Here is a 26,360-nt window from a genome sequence, read left to right as displayed (position 1 = left end):
GGATATTTATTTATGCGAATCTGCTAGCAAATTTTAAACGAACGCACACCGCGTGCCGTTCCATCGGCATCGATCGCACGTCTCCAAGAATATTTTCTGCCTTTTCCTTTTCCCCCGTTTCTTTCCTTTCGTTCCTTTCTTCTTTCTCTTGCCAGGAATTTATTTAACGATGACACGCGTCTCATCGTCAACCTCTAATCTCGTGGAATCGCCATCGTAAGAGCGAGTTTACCATCGTTTTATTAGTATATTTATTACTGCGAGTCGTTAAGAATCTTGATACGAGAGCGATCTACGAGAGATAACGTCCTTGAACGAGGTATCATCCTTGGAGATGCGATTTCACCGGTTTTTTTTAAGTTAATTTAATGTATCGATTCGAAGCAGACCTATCGAAGCTAATAACCGATCGACGGTATCGAGTTGCGTAAAAATCTGTATATTCATGCAAATATTAACAAAGAGTTGCCATCTGGCAGAAATAGCTACGAGAAAAATGTGCGACGTACGCTGGGTTAAAAGATGAAAAGGAAGGTGAAGGAACGCTTCGACAACCACGATGTCCCTCGTATTACGCTGCAAAGAAACGAGTAGCCACGCTGTTGCAACCGAACGTACAACATTTCCTAGAAGATTAGTTCTTGTGACATAGCGAGAGTTTAGCGAGAGTAATCTAGATTCTAACCGGCCGAGTGATTTACTAATCTCTTCCATCGCTGACGGCGAAATGTCTATGCTCCCCGGAAGTTTAATATAAACATTAGGTCGGTCGTTTTGCGCTATTTGTACGCCCGGGGGGATGTAACCGGCAATCTCATCGACATCCTACACTTAATTAAAGAAAAAGAGCGTTTCGTGCGTTGCCGCGAAGCCACACGAACGTTCTCAGCTACGATTCGATATCGTAAATACCGGCAGCGGGATCGCCGGTTTCTTTTTCTTCCGCTTCTTTCCTTCTTCTTTTCGTTTCGCTGCGTAAATGATAATGCCGCGACGCTGCAATCGCCATGAATTATACACCGTTTGCATCTCTTTTACTCGCCAGCCACGGAAAGGTAAGCGACGAGTCGAACCGAGCATTTTCGTTACCCCCTACTTTCGTAATACGAAACGACGCTGCACGATCAACGATAAACCTATTTCAATCGAAGGAAGGCCAGCGATAATCAAGCGCATTCCGGTAGGACCTCGACGCGAAGAAATCATTGATACGAACCGACCATCGTCATCCACCGAAGGAAACGCACCATCTTTCGAGCTTTCGATCCAACGATTTACGATTGCGAGGAAAATACACGTCCGATTATCCCTTAGAGGCTTTAAATCCACAGGCTCGTGGTTCCCGGTTTCCAGTCCAGCCACTGCGAACACCGTAATTCTAAAAGTCTAACTTCCTATACTTAATTACGGGTACTGTGGTTTTAATCGACCACCGTCCCAGCGCAATCAAGCCGCGCACAAGTCAATACGTTGCGCAGAGTTTAAAAACCAATCCTACGAATCATTCCTTACGCAATAAGCCCGCGCAACACGCAAACGAGCTCAAGGCAAGAAACGTTCCCCTATGTATACGCACGGCGGTAACCGCTTTAAAAACCTCCTTCCGAGTGTTAATTTCGCAGACGGCGCATAATCTGCCGCGTAACCGCGCGTAACTACGCGATGTTCGCGCGGAACGCTGAGACCGCGAGATGCGCGTCCGGGCTGTTCCGATATCTGGCGAGCGCGTACGAATCGCTTAGAGGAAAAAAAATCACGCGGTTAGGTCATCGACGTCCCATCGATCTCTGCTCGCAGCATCCCTCCTCGCCGTGTAGACATCATATTGTTGCTGTTCCTGGTTCGCCTGTAATTACTAATTACAGAGGCCGACAGAAGTCACGGCTCCGGAAGCGTGCAGCTCGCCGCGACTCTCCTCGCCCTTTCTCTCCCCCTCCCCCTCGCCACTGTTTCGCCGCCTCGTTGCAGCCAACATTTAATATCCTCGGCAGAATTGTCTAATACAGCCGACTCATTGATTGGCAGACGGTGGAAGCTAGTTACCCAGCCGTACGTTCCAACCTTAGGGACGAAGCTGCGACGAAGATTAAATTTCCTGTATGATACTGCCGGATTCGCGAGTTCCGTGTACGAGAAAAAACCACCGATGAATATGCAGAAGGAAGCTGCATCTTGATTTCGCGGCATTTCAACATCGGCTTCCTGAGCTTCCTGGTGAAAAAGCAGCCCGAGGTGTGTTCAAATAGCGTACAACTCGAGACTTTCTACTCTTTCGCGAGATTTACCTACACGGATGGATATTATCGCGGAAAAATTCAAAGACGAATAGCATTGTACACTAAACGAATTGTATACAAATTGGAAAATTGGAGAAAATCGTGAGTAATAAGAATAGTACGTGAGGCTTGGCAGTGCGTAGCAGGAAAGCGGAAGAAGAAAGAAAAAATCCAAGGGATCGTCCCAGCGAATCTATTGATCGTTTCTGCCGAATTCCGAGTAAAATCGTCGCGTTGTTTTTTCCATCTCTCCCTCGCCTCCTTTTGCCACTGGCAAACGGAGTAGCTTCTACATTTTATCGATACAGAGCTTCGAACACATCTCGGCGCGAGAAGATCGATCGTTGAATAGCCGAGCTAAATGACCGAACGAATAGCGAAGCAGCGAGAACCGCGAAGAAGATAATTCAATGAGAAACGCAGATTTTTCTCGATCCACGCGGATGCTGCGCGTCGATCGGACCAGACGGAAGCAGCGGATCTCGTAGCTAACTCTTTCTTAACTTTTTACTTAATTCACGTGGACTTGCGCAACGCGCCATAGAATTCTACTAACAGTCCGAGCTTTCGAGACGCAGCTTTCGAGAAATTTATGTAATATCGATGTTAGAGTAGACAGAATAGCTTTGCTCTCGGTTTTATTCGTGGAAATCGTTTCAGAGACTACTTTCGCCGTCGATGGTTCGACAACGCGTATGGGAAGAACGCAGTTACAATCGAACGTGTTCTTATCGCGAAGGAATATCGCGAGCTTCGGCGTAAACTAGAATCTCGCTGATTTGTATTATATTATTTTCAACCGCTTTCTTCGCTAGCTTTCCCGCTGCCTTTTGTCCTCCAAGTAATTTCAATTATCGATCAAAAGGATTACCAAACTAAAGATAACACGGACGACTGATAAGAGCGTAGCACGGTCTCCGATAGCGAAGGATATTTCTCGTCGAAATTCGTAGCATCGATTCGGCAACTTAAGTCCTCTGTCTTCGATTAAAACCTTCTATATCTAACACGTTCGAGGTTCCAAACGAATATTCAGTTTCCGGACGATGAAAAAATAACAGGGGTACGGCCCTATAAACGAAGGAGGACGGAATAGCCGAAGCGTTATCGACGTTTTGCAGGGACGTGCACCGTGCAGCGTGACCGTGAAGCTAATGGTTTCTGTCATTACACGAACTACTAATTATCGAGGAGATTGATGGAACGCGCTGACTATTAAGTGGCGGGAAATGATACGCGGCGAGCCGGACCCTGCTAACGTACAAATTAGAAACGGATGAAATAGGGATCGTTAAACTTAGAATCGATAACTTAGACGCAGTACCGTTCTACGATACGCGGTTTCGTTTGCGAATACGAACGCGGCCTTTATTTAATTAAGTTGGCTTACGTGAGGCCGATTCGCGGCAACGAAACTCGCATTGCCATCCACCACGCAACACGCACGCGAGAACTCTTCCGTCGTCGCAATTAAACCTCCAACCGAGATCTAATCGTGCAAACTACGCGCACGCTTCCTATCGTCCGCGATAAACGAGCTCTACGGGGCTATTTATCGATTTTCTCGACGTTAGATGGATTTTCCCTCGAAGGGAATCGGAAAACGATTCGCTTCGGCATTCTTAAGCATCCTTGAAACGATAAGTCGATAGTACCGTTGTTTAAATTCAACTTGCCCGCCACTTCGCGTACGTACGAGCCAGGTTACTTAACGTACGACAACTGCAAGTTGCGAACTTTACAAATTTTTTTTCTTTTTTTTTTTTTGTATCCAGATACCACGCTACCAGTTTGACCATTCTCGAAAGTGCACGATATCTCTAGACAAGCTGTACAAGGATACTTTTACCATAAGCAAAGTGTAGCCACGTTCGAGTACGTGCCAGTGTTAATCTGATGGTCTCTTAAGGCGAAACTGCCGACTAAGGATACCACGCTCGTTATTGGAATTCGATTCTGCTAAAAATTTCTTCGAAGTGGCTGGTACGTCGGCATTTCTAGGAAGAAAGATGCAACAGCCACGGTCGCGTTCGAAAGCCAGGTCAATGCCAAACTATCGGCCGAAATATTTGACGAGAGTCGTAGCCATCGAGAATATTTACATAGCCTGCAGGCATATGCTCATCATCGTCGTTACGAAGTTTAGAAAACACTTGGACGATACGTACGAATGTTACGATACAACGATGAAAAAAACTTGTTGGACGTAGGAAAAAGTTTATTATATAATATTTGCCTGCGTAATATTAACGACGAGCAAACTACTAATCGAAAGACACTCGAGGCTTCTTTCGATCGAACGATCGAGGTCGATGAATTCTAATAAGACAAACGAAAGATCATCTTTCTCCGGCGATGCACGTCCCTGAAACAGCGAACTGATTCGATTCCTTGCCCCGTTACCAACGATTTCGTGTCTTACAAGAAAGTAACCACGAACCATTCGTTCGTAGAAAACAGGATTAACGCGGTTGTCGCGCAAGAAAAAGAAAAAGGGCAAAAATAAGAAAAGAAAGACGGCGAGGTTTTTTCATCGAACACGTTTCAAACGACCATCGACTAATTTCAAGGTTCGATAATTTGCCAACGCATGGCTCGGCTATGCCTTTCGAAAAGCCGTGTGCTTCGTCGGATAGATTGATCATCGTTCGATTGAATAGCAATGGTAAATAACGAGCGTACGTCGAAACACGGCATCGTGTAATACGTCTGTTATATTCGTTAAGCGCGGAAGTTTCTAAGATTCTTCCGCTTAATAACACATTCTACGACCGTCTGGATGCGGGCCACGGTTCAAGGATAATCAATTTGTTAGCCGTACCATGAATATCCGTCACGTTCTATCTTCGATTAAGCACCTTCCAATCCTCCTCCATGTTACGTAAAAGTTGGAGAAAAAAGTCGAATCGTTGAGCGTGATATCTTTTTTTAGACGCTGTTCTTTCTACATTTTCAGCTTGTACGAAGAAATTATCCGCGGTTAGAATCGAAATGTCGTTGAAAACTCGCAACGACGTCTCATCGTTGGTCTATGAACCTCGTGGATCAACGAAAGAAAAAAAAGAAAAAAACAGTATACAAAAGGGGATAAAAAAACCGCTAACGGCCCTTTGTTGCCGGACGAATGATCAACGCGATTTGCATTTGGCCGAGACAGAACTAATGAAAACGCTTCGGAGAATGTAGTCGCGCCTCGACTCCCTGTCGAGGAGAAAGCAACATGACGAGTTACGCGGAGGATAGTCGTTCAGGAAAATTGAAACGAACGTGGCTAGATGCTTGGAGCGGAGAATGTAAGATTGCCAATTACACGCGGTCACACGTGTGTCGTAGAATGCAGGTTTTCGGTGTTGAGAAACCGGTACGGTAGAAATATTCGTAGGGTTCGTTTGTCCGCACTCCGTTTACGCGAACCAATTAGCCTATTAATAGGATCGTTCGTTGGCCGGAAAATTGTACGATCGCGGCATGTTAATAAAGATAAATAGATTTCAGTTAGCTCGATTTCAACCATTACGAGTATAAGTATGATACGATCTACTTGTAAGAAGGATGAAACGATGCGTTGAAAAATATTACGTCTTCTTTGTTGGATGCAAGTATTGGATAGTAAATGGTAAGGATAGCTAGTAAACTTTTGTTATAAAAAGCATTCGCTTATCAGAAATGTCCTGTCCTCCCACGTGTTCGAATACGCAAGCTTCTATGGCAGATGCGAACAAAATTACGCCACTTGTTTCGTTTGAAATTCGAATTTCGATCTGAAGCTCGCGAACGTTCGCAATACCTACATTTGAATTTGAAATTTTAATCTGAAATTCGAGTTTCAAGTTGAATTTGAATTTAAGATACGACCGGTTTTCATGGTCTTTGAGAATCGACTCCGGATATAGGATTCTAAGTAATAAATCTAAAACGAAACCGTAATACGAGTCGTAGCAATCGAAACAGCTATTATTTTGTATTGTATAAGCATCGTTAAACGAGCTGCGGCAATTTGTATGAAATGCAACAATGAAATAGAAACGAGAATGGAAAATTAGTTGGATCGCGGTTTGCCGTTCACCGCGCTGATCATAGAATGGTAACTAAGGTGTAGCCGTAGCCGATCAACGAAAGCGTGACAATATGCGCAGGGTTTAAGCAATGACATTGTGATTGTTTCGATCGATTCCCACAATGGCGGTGACGTGTGACGCGACAGTGGTAGCTCGCGATTCCGATTTCCACTTACGAAACGACTACTTTTTCCGATCGTACTGTTAAGAAAGTAACAGAAAACGTAATGTTTGGTATCTGTGTTATTCAAGCATGCCCTTGTATCCAACGATAAGTAAGACGATCGTTCGCTTTGACCTAACAAAATATAAAGTTCGTGAGATTTTATTCGAGATCATTAAGGTGATTGATTTCAAGGTTATGGTTGATTTTTTTATAGAATCGTATAAATTATTATTATGCTACAGAGCTCTAGGAATGTTGTATCGTTGGGTGGGGTGGGGGGAAAGGAGTGATCGAAGAAATAGATTACTTCAGATTCGATAAATATGCATTCGTTAAACGAAAATGTTAATAAAATTGCAAATGTTCTTCTCGTTCGCCAAAAATTTGTCATTCGTTTTAAGGTTTTAATACGTAGTATCGATTTCGTTCATTTCCTTTTTAACCGGCGTGATGCTGACATCTGACGACAAAGAGTCTAAACAGCACCGAGTAAACCGAATTTGGCGCGTAAAATATTTACAAAAAAGAAACCAACAAATGTAAATGATATTTGTAATGTAATAAATTGTAAAAATTTAGAAAATTTGTGTTACGGAATGCCATGATTAATCTGCGGTTTTTGTCGAAATTCTATATCGAAATGGAATAAAAGCTTGTTTCACCTACTTAATGTTATAACGTGTACTTTACTCTCGATATTCTGTATATTTTGACATATTGAATACATTCTATACCTTGTTGCACATCCGCAGTGCAGCAGTAACATTTACAGCTTACAAAGTATCAATCCGTTTCAATTCTGTACGAATAAACAAAAAAATTCACTTACCGCAATTGCGTTGTAAACACAGGAATGTGGTATAGAACGACATGTCTCTTTGCGCGTCAACTCGAACAAATTGAATTATCCACGACCTACGCACAACCGCAAAAAAAACGAAACCAATCTTCACGGCTGACCACTGTGATCTGCAACAAGTTGCAATTTGTAACGGTTCCGATTTCTATCTTTAGTTCGATCGATCGATTGATCGTCGCGTCCGAGCTATCAACTGAATTTAATTTCATGTACCAAAAATTATATTGTATTGATAGAAATTATGAAATATATTGAATATATTTGACTAGTTGTAGTTTGAAAAGAAATGTATCTAAAATATTCAAAATATTTGAATACTACATAGTAATTTTATAGTTACAGCAACGAATATAATGTTATACAGCTGTAATTACACCAAATATAGATTTTCAAAGCATTATACACACTAATTATAATAAATACATATTCAAGTAATTAAGGTGACATAGTTGAAATTGATTAAAATAAAGAAATACGTCGTACTACTTACATATAAAAACCAAAATTCAAGTCCGTAGGACCAAGTAGGACGTAGATCGTTCAAATGACATATTATTTCCCAATGTTGGTACAACTGGAAATTCAACGATAGAAAATGACGTTGGTCACCCTTCCGGATTCGATCACTCTTTCAGTATAACAAGATGGCTGATCAGGTACGTGTGCGATATTAATAATAACAATATGTATCTTTTTTACATTCACCTTCGTTATTTATTAACCATAATTGTTACACAATCAATTTTATCGTCGTAGTTAATAATCGGAGTAAAAAGTTGACTTCTTAAAAATATTACAAAAGAGTTGATAGCATAACCGCTGCACGTGGTTAGACCATTCGAATGCACCGAGTATTCAGGATACTTTGTCATATGCATACGTGTGTAATAATGAATTCTATTTTTGCTTTTAGAGTGAACGTGCGTTTCAGAAGCAACCCACGATCTTTCTTAACCGTAAGAAAGGTCTGGGCCCAAAAAGGAGGAAGCCAATGCGGTATAGCCGCAATGTAGGTCTTGGCTTCAAAACACCACGTGAAGTAACTATCCAATTTAACCGAAAAAATAATAGAAACTAATAATATTTAACGAATGCGTTATAATTTTTTTTTTTTAATATCATTTTTCAGGCTCTGGAAGGAACTTACATTGACAAAAAATGTCCATTTACTGGTAACATTTCTATTAGAGGACGCATTCTCACTGGTGTAGTACAAAAGATGAAAATGCAAAGGACTATTGTCATACGTAGGGATTACCTTCATTATATCCGAAAATATAACCGCTTTGAAAAACGTCATCGTAACATGAGTGTTCATCTGAGCCCTTGTTTCAGGTTAGTTTCTAGTATATCTCTTCATTATTTTAAAGAAGTTGTAAAAAACATGTGATGATATAGACGACGGTCTTCTGAATTATAAATTGAAGCAGCTTATTCGTCTTCTGAAGAAAAAATAGATGTTGTATTTATCATATATAAAAATCTCTTTTATATATATATATTGTCATTGTTTATTACAGAGATGTTGAAATTGGTGATGTCGTAACGATTGGAGAATGCAGACCTCTCAGTAAGACAGTCAGATTTAATGTTCTGAAGGTCTCTAAAGGAACAGGATCTAAGAAAAGTTTCAAGAAATTCTAAGATTATAAAATTCATAAGCTATGGTTAGTGATGGTGTTAAAAAATTTTTTATATGTTAATGGCAAAAAAAAATCAAAAATGTAGAGTGATGAAACTAACGACGGTCTTCTGAATTTATTAAATTGAACGACATTACATCGTTTTCTGAAGATCTTTAAAATACAACTTTGACATACTTTTAAAACAAAGCCCGATATTTTACACTTATTTTATACCTTACAGGGGAGGTTGACATTGACAGGAACAGAAGAGGAAAGAGAAATTACCATCTTCATTTGTATCTTATAATGTTACAAATTAATAAATAAAAACATTTCTATACAAGACTTCTTAATTTACGCAAAATATTATTTTAGTGTTATAAATTTGCAATTAACACGTTTGAAACGTTATAAAGTAAGACGTAAATACGTGTTAAAAAATATATTTTTATAAATTTCAACGAGAAAGACATTTTATCAAAACAATTTTTACATAATTTCAAAGCTGCTTAATAACATGCTTATTGTCGCAAGAGAACCGAATTCTTTACATTATATACTTAATTATAATTATCAATATACAATATACGAATGCATCACAATTGTCTCATAATATCAACATCTTTTTTTTTAACAGCATTGATACAATGTCAAATGTTTTCATATTACATGAATCGTCAAAACATTAACAGAACTTAAAAAGGATACATATGTATCCATTAACACTTTTGTACAAGATCATTACAAATAACTTTGGCGATTCGTATTTTTATACGCACGTTTAATACAATATCGGAAAAAATTCACGATTATTACCACAATATTGTATTAAACAGATAATCACAAAGGCACTATATATTGTGCTATTTAATATTATTTCTTGATTTTTCTTATTTGTATATCATATAATTAAAAAATCTCATTTATACACTTTAAATATCATAAAATAATATCTTCTTACTACTTTCTTGTGAAATATTTTTGCTAGCCATGTAATGACACGCTTTACTTCTTAATGCAATCTCACTTATGTAAAATAACATAGTCACCTATGATCGATTGTTATTGTAAGTTATAACTACAATTATTGCTGTAAATGTTGCTAGTACAATAAATTATACTTATAATAACAGCCACTTGTCTGTTAGAAATCTAACTAATGATTAGTAACTGAATGAGTTTTGGATGAAAATTCAGCTATATAAAGTATGTATATAATAGGTCCTGCAAAACCTAACAATAAAGAAAAACCAAGAAGTTGTGTCCAAGATAATCCACAATCATCACCAGAACATTTAAATGTTTCTGTTAAATGAGAGTTTTTTGTGTTACTCTCTGCTGAGGTAAGTAATTGGTCACATTCTGAATTGCTAATTTCTAAAGAGTTACCACTATTGAATGATGACAGAGGTTCACAAACTGAATTTAATATAATTGTATTAATTTCTGCCTTTGGCAATTCGATTACAACAGGATTTTTTATCACATTTAATAATGGACCTTTTGTTACTGTATTTTCCATCTCTTCACCAGAACTGGACATACTTACTTTGCTTCTATCTGCCTGGCCACTCTGATGTTGTTCTAAAGTCTCGGTCAATAAAGAAAATGGTTGTATAGGTACTTTTATAAACCGTCTTGCATGTATTTCATTCTCTTTGTGAATCTTGTTGATTCTCTTCAATTCAGAGATCTAAAAATAGAACTTCCCATTTGAGTTCATTGCAATTTATTCTTGATTTTGATCTTTTTTTGTGTCTTTACCGTGCATCTATACCGTAATGCCAATGCTTGTAATGTGTCTTCTGATTTAAGTGGAACATTTATAACTTCCACTTTACGTGGTAATGATGTAGGTTTGTTACGTTGTTGTAAAGGAATATTTTCTTCGTCTCCACTATTTTCATCATCCGAATACAAAAAAACATAATGTGGGGAACCATCCCTTTGATTTCCACGTTGATAAACCATTTGTCTGAAAGAAATTGCTTTGCCATATACACAAATGTGAATACATAAAGACAAAATGTAACAGAAAAGAATTTCCGAGGGAAACATTATTTGAATCATCTTCCAATATATAATATATCATATGTGGTCTGTCAAACGATAATCTACGATTACCAAAATTATTTATTACCTCACAGCCTCGCGCTTCTTTCTTTTTCTCAAATTTTCTTTATTATTTTTTATTGCTCGTTATACGTATCATTCAAATCTGAACGACATTTCAAAACAGGATTGCTATTTAAATCTTGTGTCGATCGTACGTGAGATGTAACTCCTTGCACAAGTCATGCATATGTCTATACATTATATGTACACGCACATACCATAAAGAGAGGTTAGGGTTTCTGTTATGAATTCTGTAGTAACATACAGCAAATTCACATGAAATTACTCCGTGTTATGTGGCTTACAGGATGATTAAATACCTAGAAGAAGGCGAAACTTTAAAAGACAAATCCAAATGTGCTAACATACGTGCAAATTTAAAAATGTGTTTGTTGGAAACGGATTGTTGTAAAATAGTGAGTTATCAAACTGTGCACTTACGACTATATTAACCTTCATTTATGGTACAAAATAAAATGCAAATTTATGTATAATATGTTTATTTTATTATATTATAGCAAAGACGAACTCCCAAAGACTGTCTTGTAAGCAGAGATCCGTCTGTCCCTGAAGAATGTTACTTATTGCGACAAACATTTTTCGATTGCAAACATTCAATTGTAAGTATACCTTTTCACACTCGACGGAAATTATTTTTTTCATTAAACAAGATTACGCGTGTTATATACCATGTACTTTCTATTTATATATAGCTGCGTATGTTAATTTAATAAAATACATCCAACATGATGTATCCCAATGTTGCTTCAACTAGTTGTACCTTATAAGAAATACATATTAGAGTATGATACAAAGAAAAAGTAGACTTTTATAAAATGAGCATATGTTCTCTATGTTCTTTTTTCAGAAAGATTTAAAATGTACCCACAAAGGGTTAAATAAATAGAATAAACAAATAACTAGTTAACTTGTTTCTTTTTTTCCAGATTGATGGCAGACGAAGGTTCAGAGGACCTAAAGGCGTCTAATACTTAGTTATACAAATTTAAAACAAAGAAAAGAAACGAACGCTATGTTATACAGTCTGTAAGATGTAATATTAGAAGTGATTTATTAGTATTCCGTTATTATTCGTTGTACACGATATAGTAAATCCTATCATAATCGCAAAGTATCAATGTATCGTACAATCTCACCTTTGTCCGACGAAACTGTCAGAATCTGGTGATCGGATCCGCGGATAGAACTCGATTTTCTGATACGATCGGAAAGTTACCCTGAAGAGGCATTACTCCCACGTGGGAGCAAAAGTATTCTCGTAAACAAACTTGTGCAGACAAAGAATCTTTATTTAACGGCGTTTCTCTTTAATGAGACAAAACCAATCACACCTCACATAATCGAGACACGCAGTCACACGCGGTCTTTAAGCCGCGTTCAATCGTACATGTATTTTTACGAGTGTATCGTTTCAGTCGCGATACACGTGGAGATCACAGTAAAATCGCGAGTTTTTTTTATTTCTCGTTTGTTCGTTCGTCTTATATTTAAAGGGCATCTTGTTCCACATTTTTGTTTCAGCGAGTACGAAGAGACGTATTTTAATAAGTCATACGCCGTCGAATCCTTAAAAATCTACGTTAATAGATCGCGCCTGCGCAATCGTCCTAGCTATTGTCTGTATGCAACAAGCGTATATTGACTATACGTTTTTATCTTTTGTTTTCTCATCTTTTGTACTACAATGCCGAATCACGCTACTCGTCCTCATCCTAAAATTTCTACGGGCACCTAAGAAAGATCTGATATAAGCTTTTTCCGTGTCTTTCGATCGATCTACTTATTTCTCCCAACGAAAAAAGGACGCGGGAGATCTCTACCCTTTCATCGTTAATAAGACGAATAAAATACAAATTCAAAAGTTAAACGACGATCTTATCGATCGATTTCGGTGTTTCAGCTTCGAAGTCATAATTCATTCGTGAATCCTGTCAGCTGCAATCAAAACCCGCGAGTATCGATAATCCAGGCAAGGATATGTAATATCAAAGGTGTGAATGCAATTAGTAAAAGATATATGGAGATTATGTTTACAAAATGCCCTCGACCAGAAGAGCTTCTACCACGTCAAGATTTGATTCTTCTTCTCTAACTGACCTCGAAAAAGAGTGTGTAGCATTTTCAAAGAGTATCTTTTTTATCAAGAAGGATTCGCGACACCTCATTGCGTTCGTTGTGATATATGCGGTAATCGTTCGAATATCACAGTTTTTCGAGTATACATGTATATGATATGTAGTTAGCGATTTAATCGATAGTCGTCGATATAGTAATAAAAGTATCTCGCAAATCTCTATGTTATGTACATGCAAGTTGCGCTCGTTATCGAGCGTTGCGAACGCTCGCATAAAACGGTGGATGAAATATGTAAAGTCGAAAAATACAAACTGGCCAGAGGCGTAGCTAGACGGGTGTGCAGCCCGAAGCGTACAGATTTATCATCGAGATTTCTCTAAAGCGTATACGAACGTGCCTCCCTCTAACGATATTTTTTACCATTTCGTTGCGACCAGAGATCACGAGACAAATAGATCTCCGATTCTCTTCCAGTTGGCTGGCCATTGAACTCTGGTAAAGGAAGGGCTCGTTTCGTAAAATTGCGAGATTCGTAATAACGTCGGCAGTATGGCTCCAGTAAAGTGGCGAGTAGCGCGTTACAGTCACGCGGAACTCGTTACACCACGATGGTAGATGGTGCGATATAAGAAAATAAGTGACTTTATAAAACCGGGAAAATTCATGAAACGATCAAAGTGTATCGTACAGAAAGCGGACTACCAATATCGCAAAGGCTGCTATTACGACTGAACGAAACGAGCCCTGAAAATCTCCCTCGTTATACGCATGGTTACCGTGTAACCATAAACCTTTACGTTTCTATGTCTTTCGCTGATCAAATCAATCCTCTGGTCATACTCGAGATCAAGAAACCCTTATCGACTAAAGAATATTGCATTTAGTGAGCCGACAATCATTACAAACCACGTTACATCGCAAACTCTAGTCGTAGCGCGAATGCAACGTGAACGAATCGACACAGGCCAGCCTTTCATTTAATCCACCCTTCGGAAACGAACAACTTTACAGAGTAATCCTGTTCTGCTGTACTGTTGTGACTTTGTCGGCGCGTGGTCAGCGTTTCCTGAGGAATCAGAAGCACACCGAGGGTCTGTAGAGACCAGTGTAGCCGCATAAACGGGCGCGTAGCGCTGGCAATAATATCGCCGCCGCGGAGAGATTGTCTTGCAGTTGTGAACATTCGCAGATCAGGAGGTACATCTTGTCACCTTGCGACATGGACTTGTGCAGTGTGATTCGTCTCAGACCCACCGATTTCGGCAAATATCGGTACATCATACGGGCACCTAGAATATAGATACCGTGAAAAGCAACGTCATCAATTGACCATGACCGTTCAAATGTAATAGAATTGTAAGAAATATGAACAGAGTACCGGTCCAGTAGAGCCAGTTCTGCTCAAACTTGAGACCGTCGTCGCCCTCGAACACCTTAAAAATCGAGACAATGTAGCCAGTGGACGGAATCGGTGGTCTGACACCAGGTGGTTCCAGGGGCGGTCTCGCTATGGTAGCTACCTCGTTAAACAGATCCAACGTGTGACTGGCAGCATATCGAAGATCTCGAGGATCGAACTTTCTCAATGCAGCGCATTGGACCTCGTTGTAGAAGTCTACTGGATCCGTATTCTGCTTATTTATCAAGTAGTACGTGATGAACGGAAAATCCGCTGAAATCGATCAAGAATTATACTTGACTATAATCACGAATTCCTCGAAATTTAACTGATCGATCGTCAAATTACGTACCATTTTTTTCCATATTCGTAAGCAGAATACTCTGGGAAGCTGAGGGTGCAATTTCAGCGACCAATTCGGCCGCGGTATCCCGTTGCAGGACCAAAGGCTGAGAAACTGGAGATTCGACCACAGGATCCAGTGGCTCCAGAGGTGTCATGAAATGAGCTAGAACACATTGCTTCGGGTCCTCGACTTCGAGAACCGACAGAGGGCTTCCTGGCTTTTTTTTGTCTGCGATTGGTGCGTGCTGAAACGAGTCAGAATAAATCTGTGATCGAGAATAAGGGTTAATTATCTGCTTCGTTTAATTTCCTGGTTTTATTTGTTTTTACTGTTAACGTGCGATAATAGTAAAAAAAAAAAAAAAAAAGGGAGAAGTGAAACAACGTTCGAAACTTAGCGAGCAAAGAGCAACGCATAAATCTGTATTTTTAATGCGTTACCCGCGTCATTTACGTTAAAGCGATGCGTCGTTCATCAGACATTTGTTGTACTCCGCCCCACCGGGTAAGTTTTTGTCTATTTTTACTCGTTTGAGACCGTGCCAGCAAGGTCGTAACTACTCCCCGAGACACTAAGGCCAATAACTCGAGTATTCTGGTTTTAACGAGTGCATTCCCGATTAGTGTAGTTTCGTGCGCATCGTTCGAGTGACTTAAAAGTATTCACTCGACCTTGATACGATCGTTGATACCGCGATAGGATTATTTCACGATCCAACTGCAGATTTTGTTTGCCCAGGAACCAACGATCGATGTGAAGTACCATGTACTTTTTACCAAGCTTCGGTCGGTCGGTTACTGCGTTGTTACAAGCTGTTGATGTTAAACAGACGCAGTGCGAGATGCTTGCATAGCTCCCTGTTACGAAAGACGCTATTGTGAAACGCAAGTGCATGTTAAAACAGGTTTGGATAATCTCGAGGTAACAACGACATAAAAGAAACGACGCAAGAGAATTGTAGACGATTTTAAGAAAATTCTGTTAGTATCTTCGCAAGCAACAAAATAGTGCTACGCCGTCGTGGTATTAATAAACGAATCCCATACGATCTCAAGCCTAAGCGAGCGAATCTACAGGCGCATTGCATAAAAAGTCAAACATTCGTGCAAAGGAAGGTTGTCTGGTGCATTTATTAATTACGTAGAAATTAATATGACGTACCGGTACTCCCGCTGGTAAAAAACGTTCAAGAGAAGCGAGGGGAATGATGAAACAGTCGCGGTCCAAGGTGGCCAGGGAGATTGGTTCGCCACGCGGAGGACTGTTTCCGGAAACCACCAGGGGCGTGTACGCGCCGGAAGCTCGGTTACCGCTAAAGGAAACCTACAAACGCCATACAATTCGGGATAATTAACTCTGGTGACCAGACACAGACTCGTGCACGTACATCCCAACGAATTGGCCTGCTTCGTATCAAAAGTTACCTCCAACTATGTATACGAGTTGCCGCATTTAAAATACGGCTTCTTGTTTCAAAGCTTGAGCATTTTCTACATGCAGCCACTGTGTAAGCGAGTTATCGTTCGAGGAAAAGGCGTGTCTTCGTTGTTACTAAACGATAAAACAAAATTTACCCCCCAAAAAAATCGCTGCTGAAAGGTTTGATATTCTTAACGTCGAACAGAGCAATAGCTCCATTCCGTCTTTTTCCACTTTCATCTTTCTCACGATGAGATCAGACATCCAATGAAGCAAACGTAATAATCCTGCCGCTTTTCGAAATCGTTAATCGTGCTATTGCTGGTAATGCCGAGGCAGCATCACCGTTGTCATACTCGTTCTGTACCGATCGTAAATAGCAATAGTGAGCAACACGATCTCGTGTTTATTCGTGTTTCCACGTTAAGCTCGAGTCGATTGCATTTTTAACAGCACCCTCGAGTAACAAGTGAATGTTAAAGTTGCCGGTGTCGTCTCACGATGTAGGTTAACGCGATTTCTTTCCTTGTTGCCCCGTTTGCCAGCCATTCGTCTGATAACCTCACCGTGATTTATGGCGACAAGCGAAACGCTACTAACCAAACCCGACATTTTCGACAACGGCACGACATTTTCAACGGAGCGAACGCTTTTCTCCGATATTCAGGATAGTCGAGCAAACTGAGTAAATAGAAACAAGTTGTGGGTTGCTACGCGTGTTATACTACGCAGCTTTAATCATCATCGAATATCTTTGAATTTCAGGCAATTTAGCTTCTTACGATTATGAACTAATTTAATTCTTTGTATCTATTAAATGTTCGCGAAAGCCGATATTTCATAGTCGTATAGCAATCTGCAATAATTCGTCCAAATCTTCCAGATTGCATCGTTAATGAACAATTTTGATGATTCATACAGAAACATTACACGAAATGAGAAATCCTTCTCTTCTAAATAGTATCAAGTAATAACGTTGATGCAGCGAGGGTTGGCTGTATCGGGTTCCCACGCAAATTGCAATGAAACCAACTGGCCACAACGTTACCTGACACACGTGGCGCGTTGATAATTGAAATTATTTGACGACAACGAGCCACGCAGTCGAAACGTAAAACGTATAATTAAAGTTCAAGATCGAGGCTCGGCTATCGATCGGGACACGCAGAGACCACAAATTTTCTTTTGTCCGAGCTGAGAAGCTACGAGGTGAGAAGGTGATTCGTGTGTTTTTTTCGGGATTTCCACTGGTCCCATTGATTTTAGAGGATTTCAGTACGAGCATAGTTCGCTTAGAAATTGATTCCAACATACTGGTAGCCGTTGCAGCAAAGAATCTTCGTCAGAGGGATTTAACGACACAGCAAAATATCTTTCCCCCTTGGCAACTTCAAAATATTTTTTAAAACATTACGAAGAATGAAAGCAAAAAATGGGAATGGATTATGCAAAACTACGAATAATCTCGTTCGATAAACTGTCCATTTGCCAGGTAAATTTCTACCGACACGTAAAAAGCATTTTGTCTCGTACAGTTCGCGTATTTCACTTTTCGAAGGAAGACACTACCGTTGCGGATGTACATTTACATTCACGGGATCGAAACCGAGTCGAGTTCGTATGCAACGTTATATTCCTGTTGTACGCGTACCGACTTCACGTGTCGTTCCGTCCAAGACGTTGTAAAAGTCTGTCTAAAAGATAGCAAGCCGCTTTACGTTTCACGGCGGTAAACTTTCAGCTGAGAATTTCGAAATTTTCCCGAGTGCAGTCGTAAAACTTGCCGTCCTTCGACCAAACGTCTATGACAACCAACCGTAACGCGCCTTTAAGTGGACCGTGTTTTAATTTATTAAACTTTCCTTTTTTTATTTCTGTAGCTTAACGCGCGGCTTTTCTAAATCGAGTATATCTTACACACTGGTTAATGTTATTCGTCTTCTAAATTACAGATAGACCCGTTCCTGTTCCCAACCGCGTCGATCGAATCAACGCGTCGCAGGGATCTCCGTACATTTCTCTATCGCTCTTTCGGCTCTCTTGAAAAAAAAGTAGAATACAACGATAGACACAAGCATCCAGTGTAACGATCCATCGAGGAATTCGGGTGCGATGGAGAAAGGTTCGGCCGGAACGAGCACAATGAGCACAGGATATCGAACAGAGTTGGCTGCGGCTCGCAGGAAATTTATGGTACGTCGCGAGGATCCGCCTTGGCGTGCAATAAGATAGCGAGTTTGCGTGCCGGCCACGAGGATAGCGTAGGTGTAAGTTTATGCGGGTCGTTCCGTGCATGGCCCCCTCGTTTCCTCCGTAATTCCACCGGGTCGCGAAACTATCCCGCGTGTGCTTCAGTCCGGACTGCCCCGTACTCTCCGTGTGTCCGTGTGCATCCAGCTCGGGGCGTGTACTTTCCATTGAAATATCGTCACGAGTGTCCGGACTGGCCATGTTTCAGGTAGCCACTCGTCGATAGCGATTCGCGGAGTCTCTGTATCGTTCGTGGAACGGGTTACAAGCGTGTAATTTGCAACGGAACAACACCGTCCAGCTCTCGACGATGCTCGTATCGGAGGAAAAAGAAGCGACGCCGCGAAGCCGCTTCCGTGGCTGAGCGTTTTATGTCGAGTGTGTCCTCGAACGCGAGCAACAAGCTTTAATCTAGCACGATAACGCTACGTATCGTGTCCCCGATTCGTCATCGAACTGCGCATCTATACGTCGACCAGACGAAACAAGATTTACGATTTCCATCGGCATTCGTTTTATAAGGATTCGGGATTCTTAGCGAGACGCGCCAACGTTCGATCCTCGCTCAGTTGGTCGATGTTTTCTCGTTGGGAAAATCCACAGAGTTGATATACGCCGTCTGCAATACTCTGTTCCGCCGTGAAATCGTCGTCCGTGTAGTGGCCACTGATCGGAATTAGGTTTCTACGATTGCCACGGATCTTTGCTCGTTGCTGGTAGTAGCTTGCCGGCTTGAGAGGGCGGTTGATTAAATTTAACCTACATTGCTGACACCTGAACCGAAGTATTTGATTAGACACGAACGAACGATCACACGTCCGACCAAGGTGCATCGATCTTTCGGATCGCATCGACGCGGCGACTGTGCGTTAAAATTTCGTCGAATCGCAGACCGACGAGATTAGAGGAATAACTCGAGTCGCGTCGTCTCCGACCATCGTTAATATCACATCCGTTCGTGCGTTTTACCTTTTAAATTATTGCCAAATCCTTAGATTTGGGTAAATGTAAAGCTAGCAACGTGCGAACGCGTCAAGATACACGAAAAAGAAAATAAATCTCTGACCAAGAGTCTCACCTACCTGTCTAGAAGCGGTTGGCGTCGAGGGTTCCGAGGAATCCTTTTGCTGCGCGGTCTGAGTCTGTTTCCTTCTAGCTTGTGCCCCGGCTCCGGATCCCTGTCCCGATCCACCACCCCCGCCTCCTCCCCCACCACCCCATTTGATCAGATGAGGACCGGAATTCTTCCTAGGCGGTGGACCTAACCTCTCGGTGGGTTCCTCGGGGGGTGAACCGAGGGCACCGCCTGTCGGTGGCGTTAGAAACAGATGAGTCCGGTAGCCGAAGCCCTGGTGCTCGTGATCGCCCATCGAGGGAAAGTAGCCGAACTCTTTACTGCGTCGGATCGGTGCGCGCGTGCCGACGGCCGATTGGCCGGCGCCGCGCACCACGCCGAATCGAGTCCCCGTGTACCCCAAATTCGTCGGCCCGCAAACGGAGCCGAGGGTCGTTCGACCCTCCAGGCCTCCTCCTCCTCCTCCTCCACCACCACCGAATCCCTTCTCGCCGAAGTTCTTGCGGAACATAAGATTCATGACTGACAAATGTGTGAAACAGACAGGTACAATGTGACAAAGACAAGTAACGAACAGGGAGGAACGTCCGGTTCTCGCGTGTTTCCCGCTACTTTGTTTTATTCTCTTTTCTCTACTTTGGTTTTAATTTTCTTATTCTTATCTGTTTTCTGTTCACCGTAGCACGTGGTGGCCGAGCGATGTAATCGTTTCGAGATGTTTTCAAGTCCAAGGAGTAGTTGGTTTTTTTGGAGCTCTACAGCGTATGGAAAGCAGCGCCGGTGGTGGTGGTGACGGTGTTCGACGATCACGAAAGCGTTCCTAGGCAGCTTCCCTACGTTTAACCGTGTTTCTTCTCTCAGTACCCCGTACGCGATTCCGGTTTCTTCCGTCTTTACTTTCCGACGTCTTTCTTTTTTTTTTTTTTTTATTCGTTCACTTTTCACGAGAGAATGAAACGAGTCCAGACCCGCACGTTCTCGTCGATATTCTTTCGATAAGCCAAAGAACCGTCGACGTCGAGCTTCGGTCGCGAGAACAACGATCGATCTGAACGATTACACTTGTTCGTTGAACCTTCGATTTCGAAAACTTTCCGCGAGGAAACGCGATTAATTAGGAAAGAACCGAATTTTGAAGGAACTCGACGCATCCTGATACGTTCGAGTCATTTCGTTTGTTAAGAGGAATAGATTCGCTTTGCCGTCGCTTTCGTCGTTCTCCCAGCGAACTTCGAAAACGAGGATTTCTCGTGTCTAACCAATCGTCGGCAGAGCGTAAACTTTTATTCGTGCTACTTTACTCGTCCTTCGGAATTACCCACTAGCGTCATGCACAGCTTTTCTTCTACTTTCCTTTCGACACGGTAGCCACGCGACAACTTCGTCTCGAGTTCGGTCGCTGAAAGAAACGCGATTACATCGACTGTTCATACGCGCCACGAATCTCGTTTAATCGAAAGCCCTACCGCCTTGCTTGGCGTGCTCCAAGATAACTAATTTCCCGATCTCTTTCTCCGTCCAGTTGGCGAGTTACCATCGTACGTCCACCTGAACCTAGCATTTCCCGCGCTCGTCCAAGTATCGTCCGATCATAAGCGAAAAAAGCCCAAGATCATGCGGAATGAGATCACGAGAAGAACGCAACGATTTACAAAGTTGGTCGAGCCAACCTGTGCCGCGAAGACGATTTAACCACGCTCGATTTAGCTCACCAACAAACCTCAAGGTCTAGAATTATAATTACACCTCGGCAATAACGGTATCGCGTGTCACGCGAGAATCGCGGATCCTCGTTTACGTTCTAATAAAGACACGTTACCCATGTTGGATCCAACGGCGACCCTTCGATCCTCGTTTGCCTGTCGAAACTCGTCGGAAACTCGCGCGATCCGTCTCACGCGTCATTCGACCAGCACCGAATCGTTCGCGACTCGCGCGAAATTTCCAGTACCGCGACACGACGATTTCCAAGCGAATCGAGAGACCGTGGTTGGATTTCCTGATACGAACACTACGTCGCGACACGTCGTGACCCGTGACGTCGAGGTACAGGCAACGCGGACGTGCCCTCCATGCACAGGGGAGGACTGTTTGGCCGACCCTGCGACGCTGACTTTAATACTCGAGCCTTTCGATTGATCTGCCGCAGCCGCGAGGAAGACTGTCTTGTCACGATAGCGTTCTCTGTTTACGGCGCAGTCGGTGAAACGGGAAACGGCAGAGGCGTTCGAGAGCTCGATACCTGCGACTCGACCTGCAACGTCGATCGTAGTTGTGCGAACCTGGCTCCTACAATATTTGTTAACAGGTTCGATCCGTTGCAGCCGTTTGAATAATTTTCGTCGATCGTGTAAGACCGATTTGTTCGAAACGAGGATACTGGGGATAAGAAATTGACAAACTTTAGTCGAAGATACCGTTTCATGTTTCCTGAAAACTGTGCCAGATAGGGACGAGGTCGTTGTGGAAGATTCAAAGTTTATTATTCGAGTTTAAACGTTGAATCCTCCGTAAGCAGAATTCTTTTCGCTCGCGAGACAACATTTTTTACTTTGCCTCTGAATATGCTAATCGTAACAGATAAACGTTATTCAGTTTTTGCGAGAATGCACGTAGTTCGGGTTGCGCTCAGCCAACTACGCGTTTAAACGCTGTCGTACTTCGTACCGTCTTACAAACTGCGCGCGACTGCTGTCATTGCGAATAGGTTAAAGGATATATGGCGAACAATTATCCGTGCAGCAATTTCTATTTTTTAATCGAAACATTTAGCTCCTTAAGAAGCAGCATTCGTCCGCTTCCCTTTGACTTTCTAAAAACGAAGTCACAGTCTCCCTAGCGAATGTTTCGTCGCGCGAAGAGGAGAATCGAGTCCTTTTCTTCGCGAAACGCGTATTCCTTGTGCTCCATCGGACAAAATACCTTTGACATTGCGAGCTAGTTTCCTTTTGCGCATACAAAAGAGAAGCATCGAAACGCGCGATTACGCTCGATCTTACAATTCCGTTCAACTGGGGCAGAAGTAACGAACATCGCGAACGAAGGACCTTCTTCTTCCTAGAACTTGGCGCGGTGTTTTACGAACTGGTCTGCGGTCGATGGGTAACAGTTCGGTACGTCGCGTTACAACGTTAGGTTGGAGAAAGTCGCGAGGCAAAACGAACCGTGTTTTTTCGTGCAAGTCGAGAGTTAAGAAGGGGCCGCGTCTTAATTCGACGTTGTTCGAGCTCGACGCTTCGCTGTGAGTAAAAAGGTACACGACTGTACGATCGCGATCGTAACGAAGAGCCACCTTCGGTTGCTTTCGTTTGTCTGTCAAAGAAAGACACCGTGCGCATACACGCCGGCCTTCTCAACATGGAAAGCGAACAGCAAGCAACAATTATCGGTTATCGGCTACGAAGAACGATCGTTAAGACGTTCAGTGCCGTCATACATGGTCCACGCTGAACCTTCCAACAGCTACGCATTCAAATAACGAACAGGATGAGTGACCAGGACCAGCTTACTGGCATTAATCTTACTACTATGATTTGCTTCTACGTCTACTCAAAAATACAGAGCGAAGCGTGTAAAAACAGTGAACCAGAAGGATAAGATTCCTGGCAATCGGTACTTTGTTAATATATCGTAGTAAACACGAAACAAGAATAGTCGAGTCGATGATCGTGAAACTCGACGATCAACGTACATATAGCTATATACTAGGATTTCGAGGTAAAGTAGGAACGGAGGCGTCGAATGGCTGTCCAGGTGTACACGGGTCTACTTCACTGCGGTCTACAGGGATTGGAACACAGCGGAACAGACGCACGAGCACATTTACGAGCCTAGAGTGGCACCGTTAATCGTTCGTTCGACCATAATAACTCCACGCCACAATTCACAAAACATGACGAGATACTTGGTTGGTGAACTTGTCCTCACGAGGTAGTACCTGCTGATTAGTCCGCTGCGTGGTTGACGGACAGGCGACGCACAGGTAAACCGAGTTGCGGAGTTACAAATCAAACGGGGAAGTCACACAGAGAGTCGCGATCGCGAGACACACGTGTGTCGGCTATGCGCTAGATCGATGCGGTATTGAAATATTCACGGGTGGACGGGTGTGGTGGTGGTGTGTGTGTGTGTGTGTGTGTCGCGCAGCGTCAAGGTCTTTTGTCAGCCAACGCTCGTTATCTCCGACCCTGGTCACCGTGATTCTTCCTCGTCGTGCACGTACGTACACCGTGTTGCCTCGGCCTGTGTTTCCGTCGAAGCTCGATCGCGGATAGGATCGATCGATTTGACGCGCGACCCACGTGTCCTCGTCGATTAACTTGCCGGAGAGCGAGGGTAGCTTCGCCACGCGACCGACAGCCTCGCACTGAGCGTGCACGAGGCGTCGCGACGCTGACCAGGCCCGATGACGTTGCGTTGCCTGCCCGCTCCACCGACTTCTCTTTTGCGCCGCTTTCGTTAGCCGATGCTCGAGGAAATGCACCGAAATTTTCGATCAGCGTTGGGTGCTCCGATCGGTTTCGACGCCTTTGTGGAATACTACAAGTTGGATCGTGTCTTATTTCTTGAAAAATACTGCGCGTTGCCTGTAAACGCGAGACGATATAACGTCGATAGCGTTTGTTGCCATAGTTGACGCGTCGTTGACTGCGTGAACCTGGTCCGCCTACATCCTGGCTACTACGCGTTCTTCGCAAGCGACGTGGGAAAATTAAATTCGAACACTTGCGACGCGTTAATATTATCGATCCTTCTAGCGATAATCGCGCGTATAAAGTTATTCTCATGGGTTTTGAAACGTCTGTGAATATCGAGTTTACGTTCCTTGCGAGGTATCACAGCTCGAACCGCTTTCGGTTGGCACTGGTTCTCGAGCACGAGGCGTCGCGACACACGCCAGGACTGCGAATAACCGAGGTTCTTGACGCGCCTGAGCAACGTTGCGAGCTCGTTGCGCGAATGCTTCTACGGCTGTTTTTCTCGATGGCAAAATGGGTGCGGGTTTTTATCGAAAACTCGAATGCAGGCGAATCTCGAGAAAAATCGATAATACGCACCAAGGAGAACTCTTTTCGCTATTTTATCCTTTTATAAAAAGGACGTGGAAAGTTTAGACATGAAACAAAACGATTCTTTTGGACCTCTGCCACTTCGAAAAATTAACTAACCCCGTTACGCGAATATTATTAGAATCTACTTAGCGTCATCGGCGAAAAAGTCGAGGGATTTCGTCGAAGGTTTCTTTGTTACAAACTGCTAACTGCGAGAACTAACACGATCACGCGAAATGGTAATAATTTCTTTACATCAACGAACATGGCGAACTTTCTAACATTCGCGACTTCTCCTGAGACGCGATACCAATTTTAACCACGGAAAATGGTACGTGACATGGTTTCATTGAGAATGTAAAATGTGCTCTCGGTACTCAACGTTTTTGATATCTGGTACATGCTCGAAATGCGCGATAATCGTTGGAAGAACGTGACGATCGTAAACATCGAAATTTGTTTCAGGCGACAAACGGTGTCTCGTTGGAGCAAAACGACGTGAGAAATAACTGTTATTGCGGAGCTGCTGTGTCTCCAGCTGTACAAGGAGGAAGGAAAGAGAAAATAGTCGATACGTGTATCGAAGAAAAATGTTTATCGAAGTTATAACAGGAATTCTGCTCGCTTATGAGAGAAACTACGTTAACTCGAGAGAAACGTGGATACGGAATTAAAAGATCAACAAGTGTTCCATATAAATTTAGTTGCGCGGAGAACGATATGCAATAACAAAAAGAAAAAAAAATTGGCAGCTTAAAACACGACCAATTTCCCAACTCCAAACCTGCGATATTCTCTCTATGATTTCGATCCGTTCTGGTTAACGTACAAATTTCACGAATACGCGAAGCTGCGTTAGAAGTAATCGAACTACCGACGAAACTGGTTCCCTTTCGCGAGATTTACGATGACAGAACGTCGCTATAATTCAGAATACCGAGCGTGACTGCACCAGTCTGAATAAAAGAGCGGGATTTCGATAGCGACGAAAATCGCGGCCGTCGCATTTTTGGCAACAGTCCTTTCATCCGTCTTGGAATCTCCATTTACGAGTCAGTGAACACGACGAAAACGACGTATACTGGTCAAATTTGGAATCGCTTCTTACTCGAACTTAAACCGAATTAAACCGAAATTATCTTTCTGATTAATAGCATGGTTTTTATAGAAATTTACGAACTCCTTTCCAAATTGGCAACACTTTATGCGGTGATAAAGAATCGCCATCAGATTTATCGGTATTTGAAGAACTGGCCACGGATTATACCGACCATTATATCCTCGTTACCTAATTTCCAACGCGACCCACCCCCAGGGAACAGTTTTACTATGGAAGATCGAATGGCTGATAGTAACTGATCGTCGATTACGAAGGCGTTTCCGTGAAACGGATTTTGTGTGTACAGAGAAGAGAACCGCTCGATCGAACCTGTGGACCTGGTTCCGAAGTCTGGCTTTCGATTTGCCGGATGTCTGTCTCGCCATCGCCTTCGACTTATGCGGATTGTCGACAGACCTTCCTTTCGTCAAGATTATGGCTTTCAAAAGAAACGAACTATTTTGTGTTTTTGCGTTGTACATTCTAAGATTCCGGACGATGTTCGAAGGATTTCCAGCGAAGCTT

General features: G+C 42.5%; 4 protein-coding genes and 1 long non-coding RNA gene across 13 annotated transcripts in view; 3 read left to right on the top strand and 2 right to left on the bottom strand.

Annotated features, from left to right (window-relative positions):
* The first annotated feature begins 7,861 nt into the window (after positions 1 to 7,861).
* Positions 7,862 to 9,335, top strand: LOC117205032 (40S ribosomal protein S11). Its single transcript, XM_033443071.1, has 5 exons — positions 7,862 to 8,015; positions 8,273 to 8,398; positions 8,489 to 8,694; positions 8,880 to 9,026; positions 9,226 to 9,335. Exons 1-4 carry the CDS (start codon positions 8,004 to 8,006, stop codon positions 9,001 to 9,003), a joined length of 468 nt encoding a protein of 155 aa, XP_033298962.1. The 5' UTR covers positions 7,862 to 8,003; the 3' UTR covers positions 9,004 to 9,026; positions 9,226 to 9,335.
* A 76-nt stretch (positions 9,336 to 9,411) lies between these two features.
* LOC117205030 (lysM and putative peptidoglycan-binding domain-containing protein 3) lies at positions 9,412 to 11,313 on the bottom strand. Its single transcript, XM_033443069.1, has 3 exons — positions 11,125 to 11,313; positions 10,749 to 10,959; positions 9,412 to 10,677 (listed from the first exon to the last, which is right to left on the bottom strand). The coding sequence occupies exons 2-3, from the start codon at positions 10,953 to 10,955 to the stop codon at positions 10,141 to 10,143; spliced, it is 744 nt and encodes a 247-aa protein (XP_033298960.1). The 5' UTR covers positions 10,956 to 10,959; positions 11,125 to 11,313; the 3' UTR covers positions 9,412 to 10,140.
* A 66-nt stretch (positions 11,314 to 11,379) lies between these two features.
* LOC117205033 (cytochrome c oxidase assembly factor 5) lies at positions 11,380 to 12,199 on the top strand. Its single transcript, XM_033443072.1, has 3 exons — positions 11,380 to 11,515; positions 11,618 to 11,719; positions 12,047 to 12,199. Exons 1-3 carry the CDS (start codon positions 11,408 to 11,410, stop codon positions 12,086 to 12,088), a joined length of 252 nt encoding a protein of 83 aa, XP_033298963.1. The 5' UTR covers positions 11,380 to 11,407; the 3' UTR covers positions 12,089 to 12,199.
* Positions 12,200 to 12,388: 189 nt separating this feature from the next.
* Positions 12,389 to 26,360, bottom strand: part of LOC117205026 — a 30,282-nt gene continuing 16,310 nt past the window's right edge. For 3 of the 9 annotated variants that reach the window (XM_033443057.1, XM_033443058.1, XM_033443059.1), the window contains exons 3-7: positions 19,693 to 20,184; positions 16,103 to 16,264; positions 14,948 to 15,206; positions 14,575 to 14,868; positions 12,389 to 14,485 (exon numbers count right to left, since the gene is read on the bottom strand). In XM_033443057.1, the coding sequence (XP_033298948.1) occupies positions 14,271 to 14,485; positions 14,575 to 14,868; positions 14,948 to 15,206; positions 16,103 to 16,264; positions 19,693 to 20,184 (1,422 nt within the window). In that variant the 3' untranslated portion in view covers positions 12,389 to 14,270. Of the gene's footprint in view, positions 14,486 to 14,574; positions 14,869 to 14,947; positions 15,207 to 16,102; positions 16,265 to 19,692; positions 24,222 to 26,360 lie in introns of those variants that run through there. The other 6 variants (XM_033443065.1, XM_033443061.1, XM_033443064.1 and 3 more) reach the window with 6 other exon arrangements.
* Positions 16,264 to 25,288, top strand: LOC117205035. Its single transcript, XR_004487177.1, has 3 exons — positions 16,264 to 17,852; positions 18,313 to 18,553; positions 25,202 to 25,288. It is a non-coding gene; the product is annotated as an uncharacterized LOC117205035 (long non-coding RNA).

Source organism: Bombus bifarius, unplaced genomic scaffold, assembly GCF_011952205.1.
Source record: "Bombus bifarius isolate JDL3187 unplaced genomic scaffold, Bbif_JDL3187 scf7180000007986, whole genome shotgun sequence".
NCBI classification, from domain to species: domain Eukaryota; kingdom Metazoa; phylum Arthropoda; class Insecta; order Hymenoptera; family Apidae; genus Bombus; species Bombus bifarius.
Note: the sequence above shows the minus strand (reverse complement) of the source record. Positions and strands in the feature narration are given on the sequence as shown.

What these genes read in the sequence shown, in the direction of transcription:
- LOC117205033 (XM_033443072.1), top strand. Translation starts at nt 11,408, where the DNA reads ATGATTAAATACCTAGAAGAAGGCGAAACTTTAAAAGACAAATCCAAA. An exon ending in AAACGGATTGTTGTAAAATA is followed by an intron (nt 11,516 to 11,617) that starts GTGAGTTATCAA and finishes ATTATATTATAG; the next exon opens with CAAAGACGAACTCCCAAAGA. An exon ending in TCGATTGCAAACATTCAATT is followed by an intron (nt 11,720 to 12,046) that starts GTAAGTATACCT and finishes CTTTTTTTCCAG; the next exon opens with ATTGATGGCAGACGAAGGTT.
- LOC117205032 (XM_033443071.1), top strand. An exon ending in GCTTCAAAACACCACGTGAA is followed by an intron (nt 8,399 to 8,488) that starts GTAACTATCCAA and finishes ATCATTTTTCAG; the next exon opens with GCTCTGGAAGGAACTTACAT. An exon ending in CATCTGAGCCCTTGTTTCAG is followed by an intron (nt 8,695 to 8,879) that starts GTTAGTTTCTAG and finishes TGTTTATTACAG; the next exon opens with AGATGTTGAAATTGGTGATG.
- LOC117205030 (XM_033443069.1), bottom strand. Translation starts at nt 10,955, where the DNA reads ATGGTTTATCAACGTGGAAATCAAAGGGATGGTTCCCCACATTATGTT. An exon ending in CATTACGGTATAGATGCACG is followed by an intron (nt 10,678 to 10,748) that starts GTAAAGACACAA and finishes TTCTATTTTTAG; the next exon opens with ATCTCTGAATTGAAGAGAAT.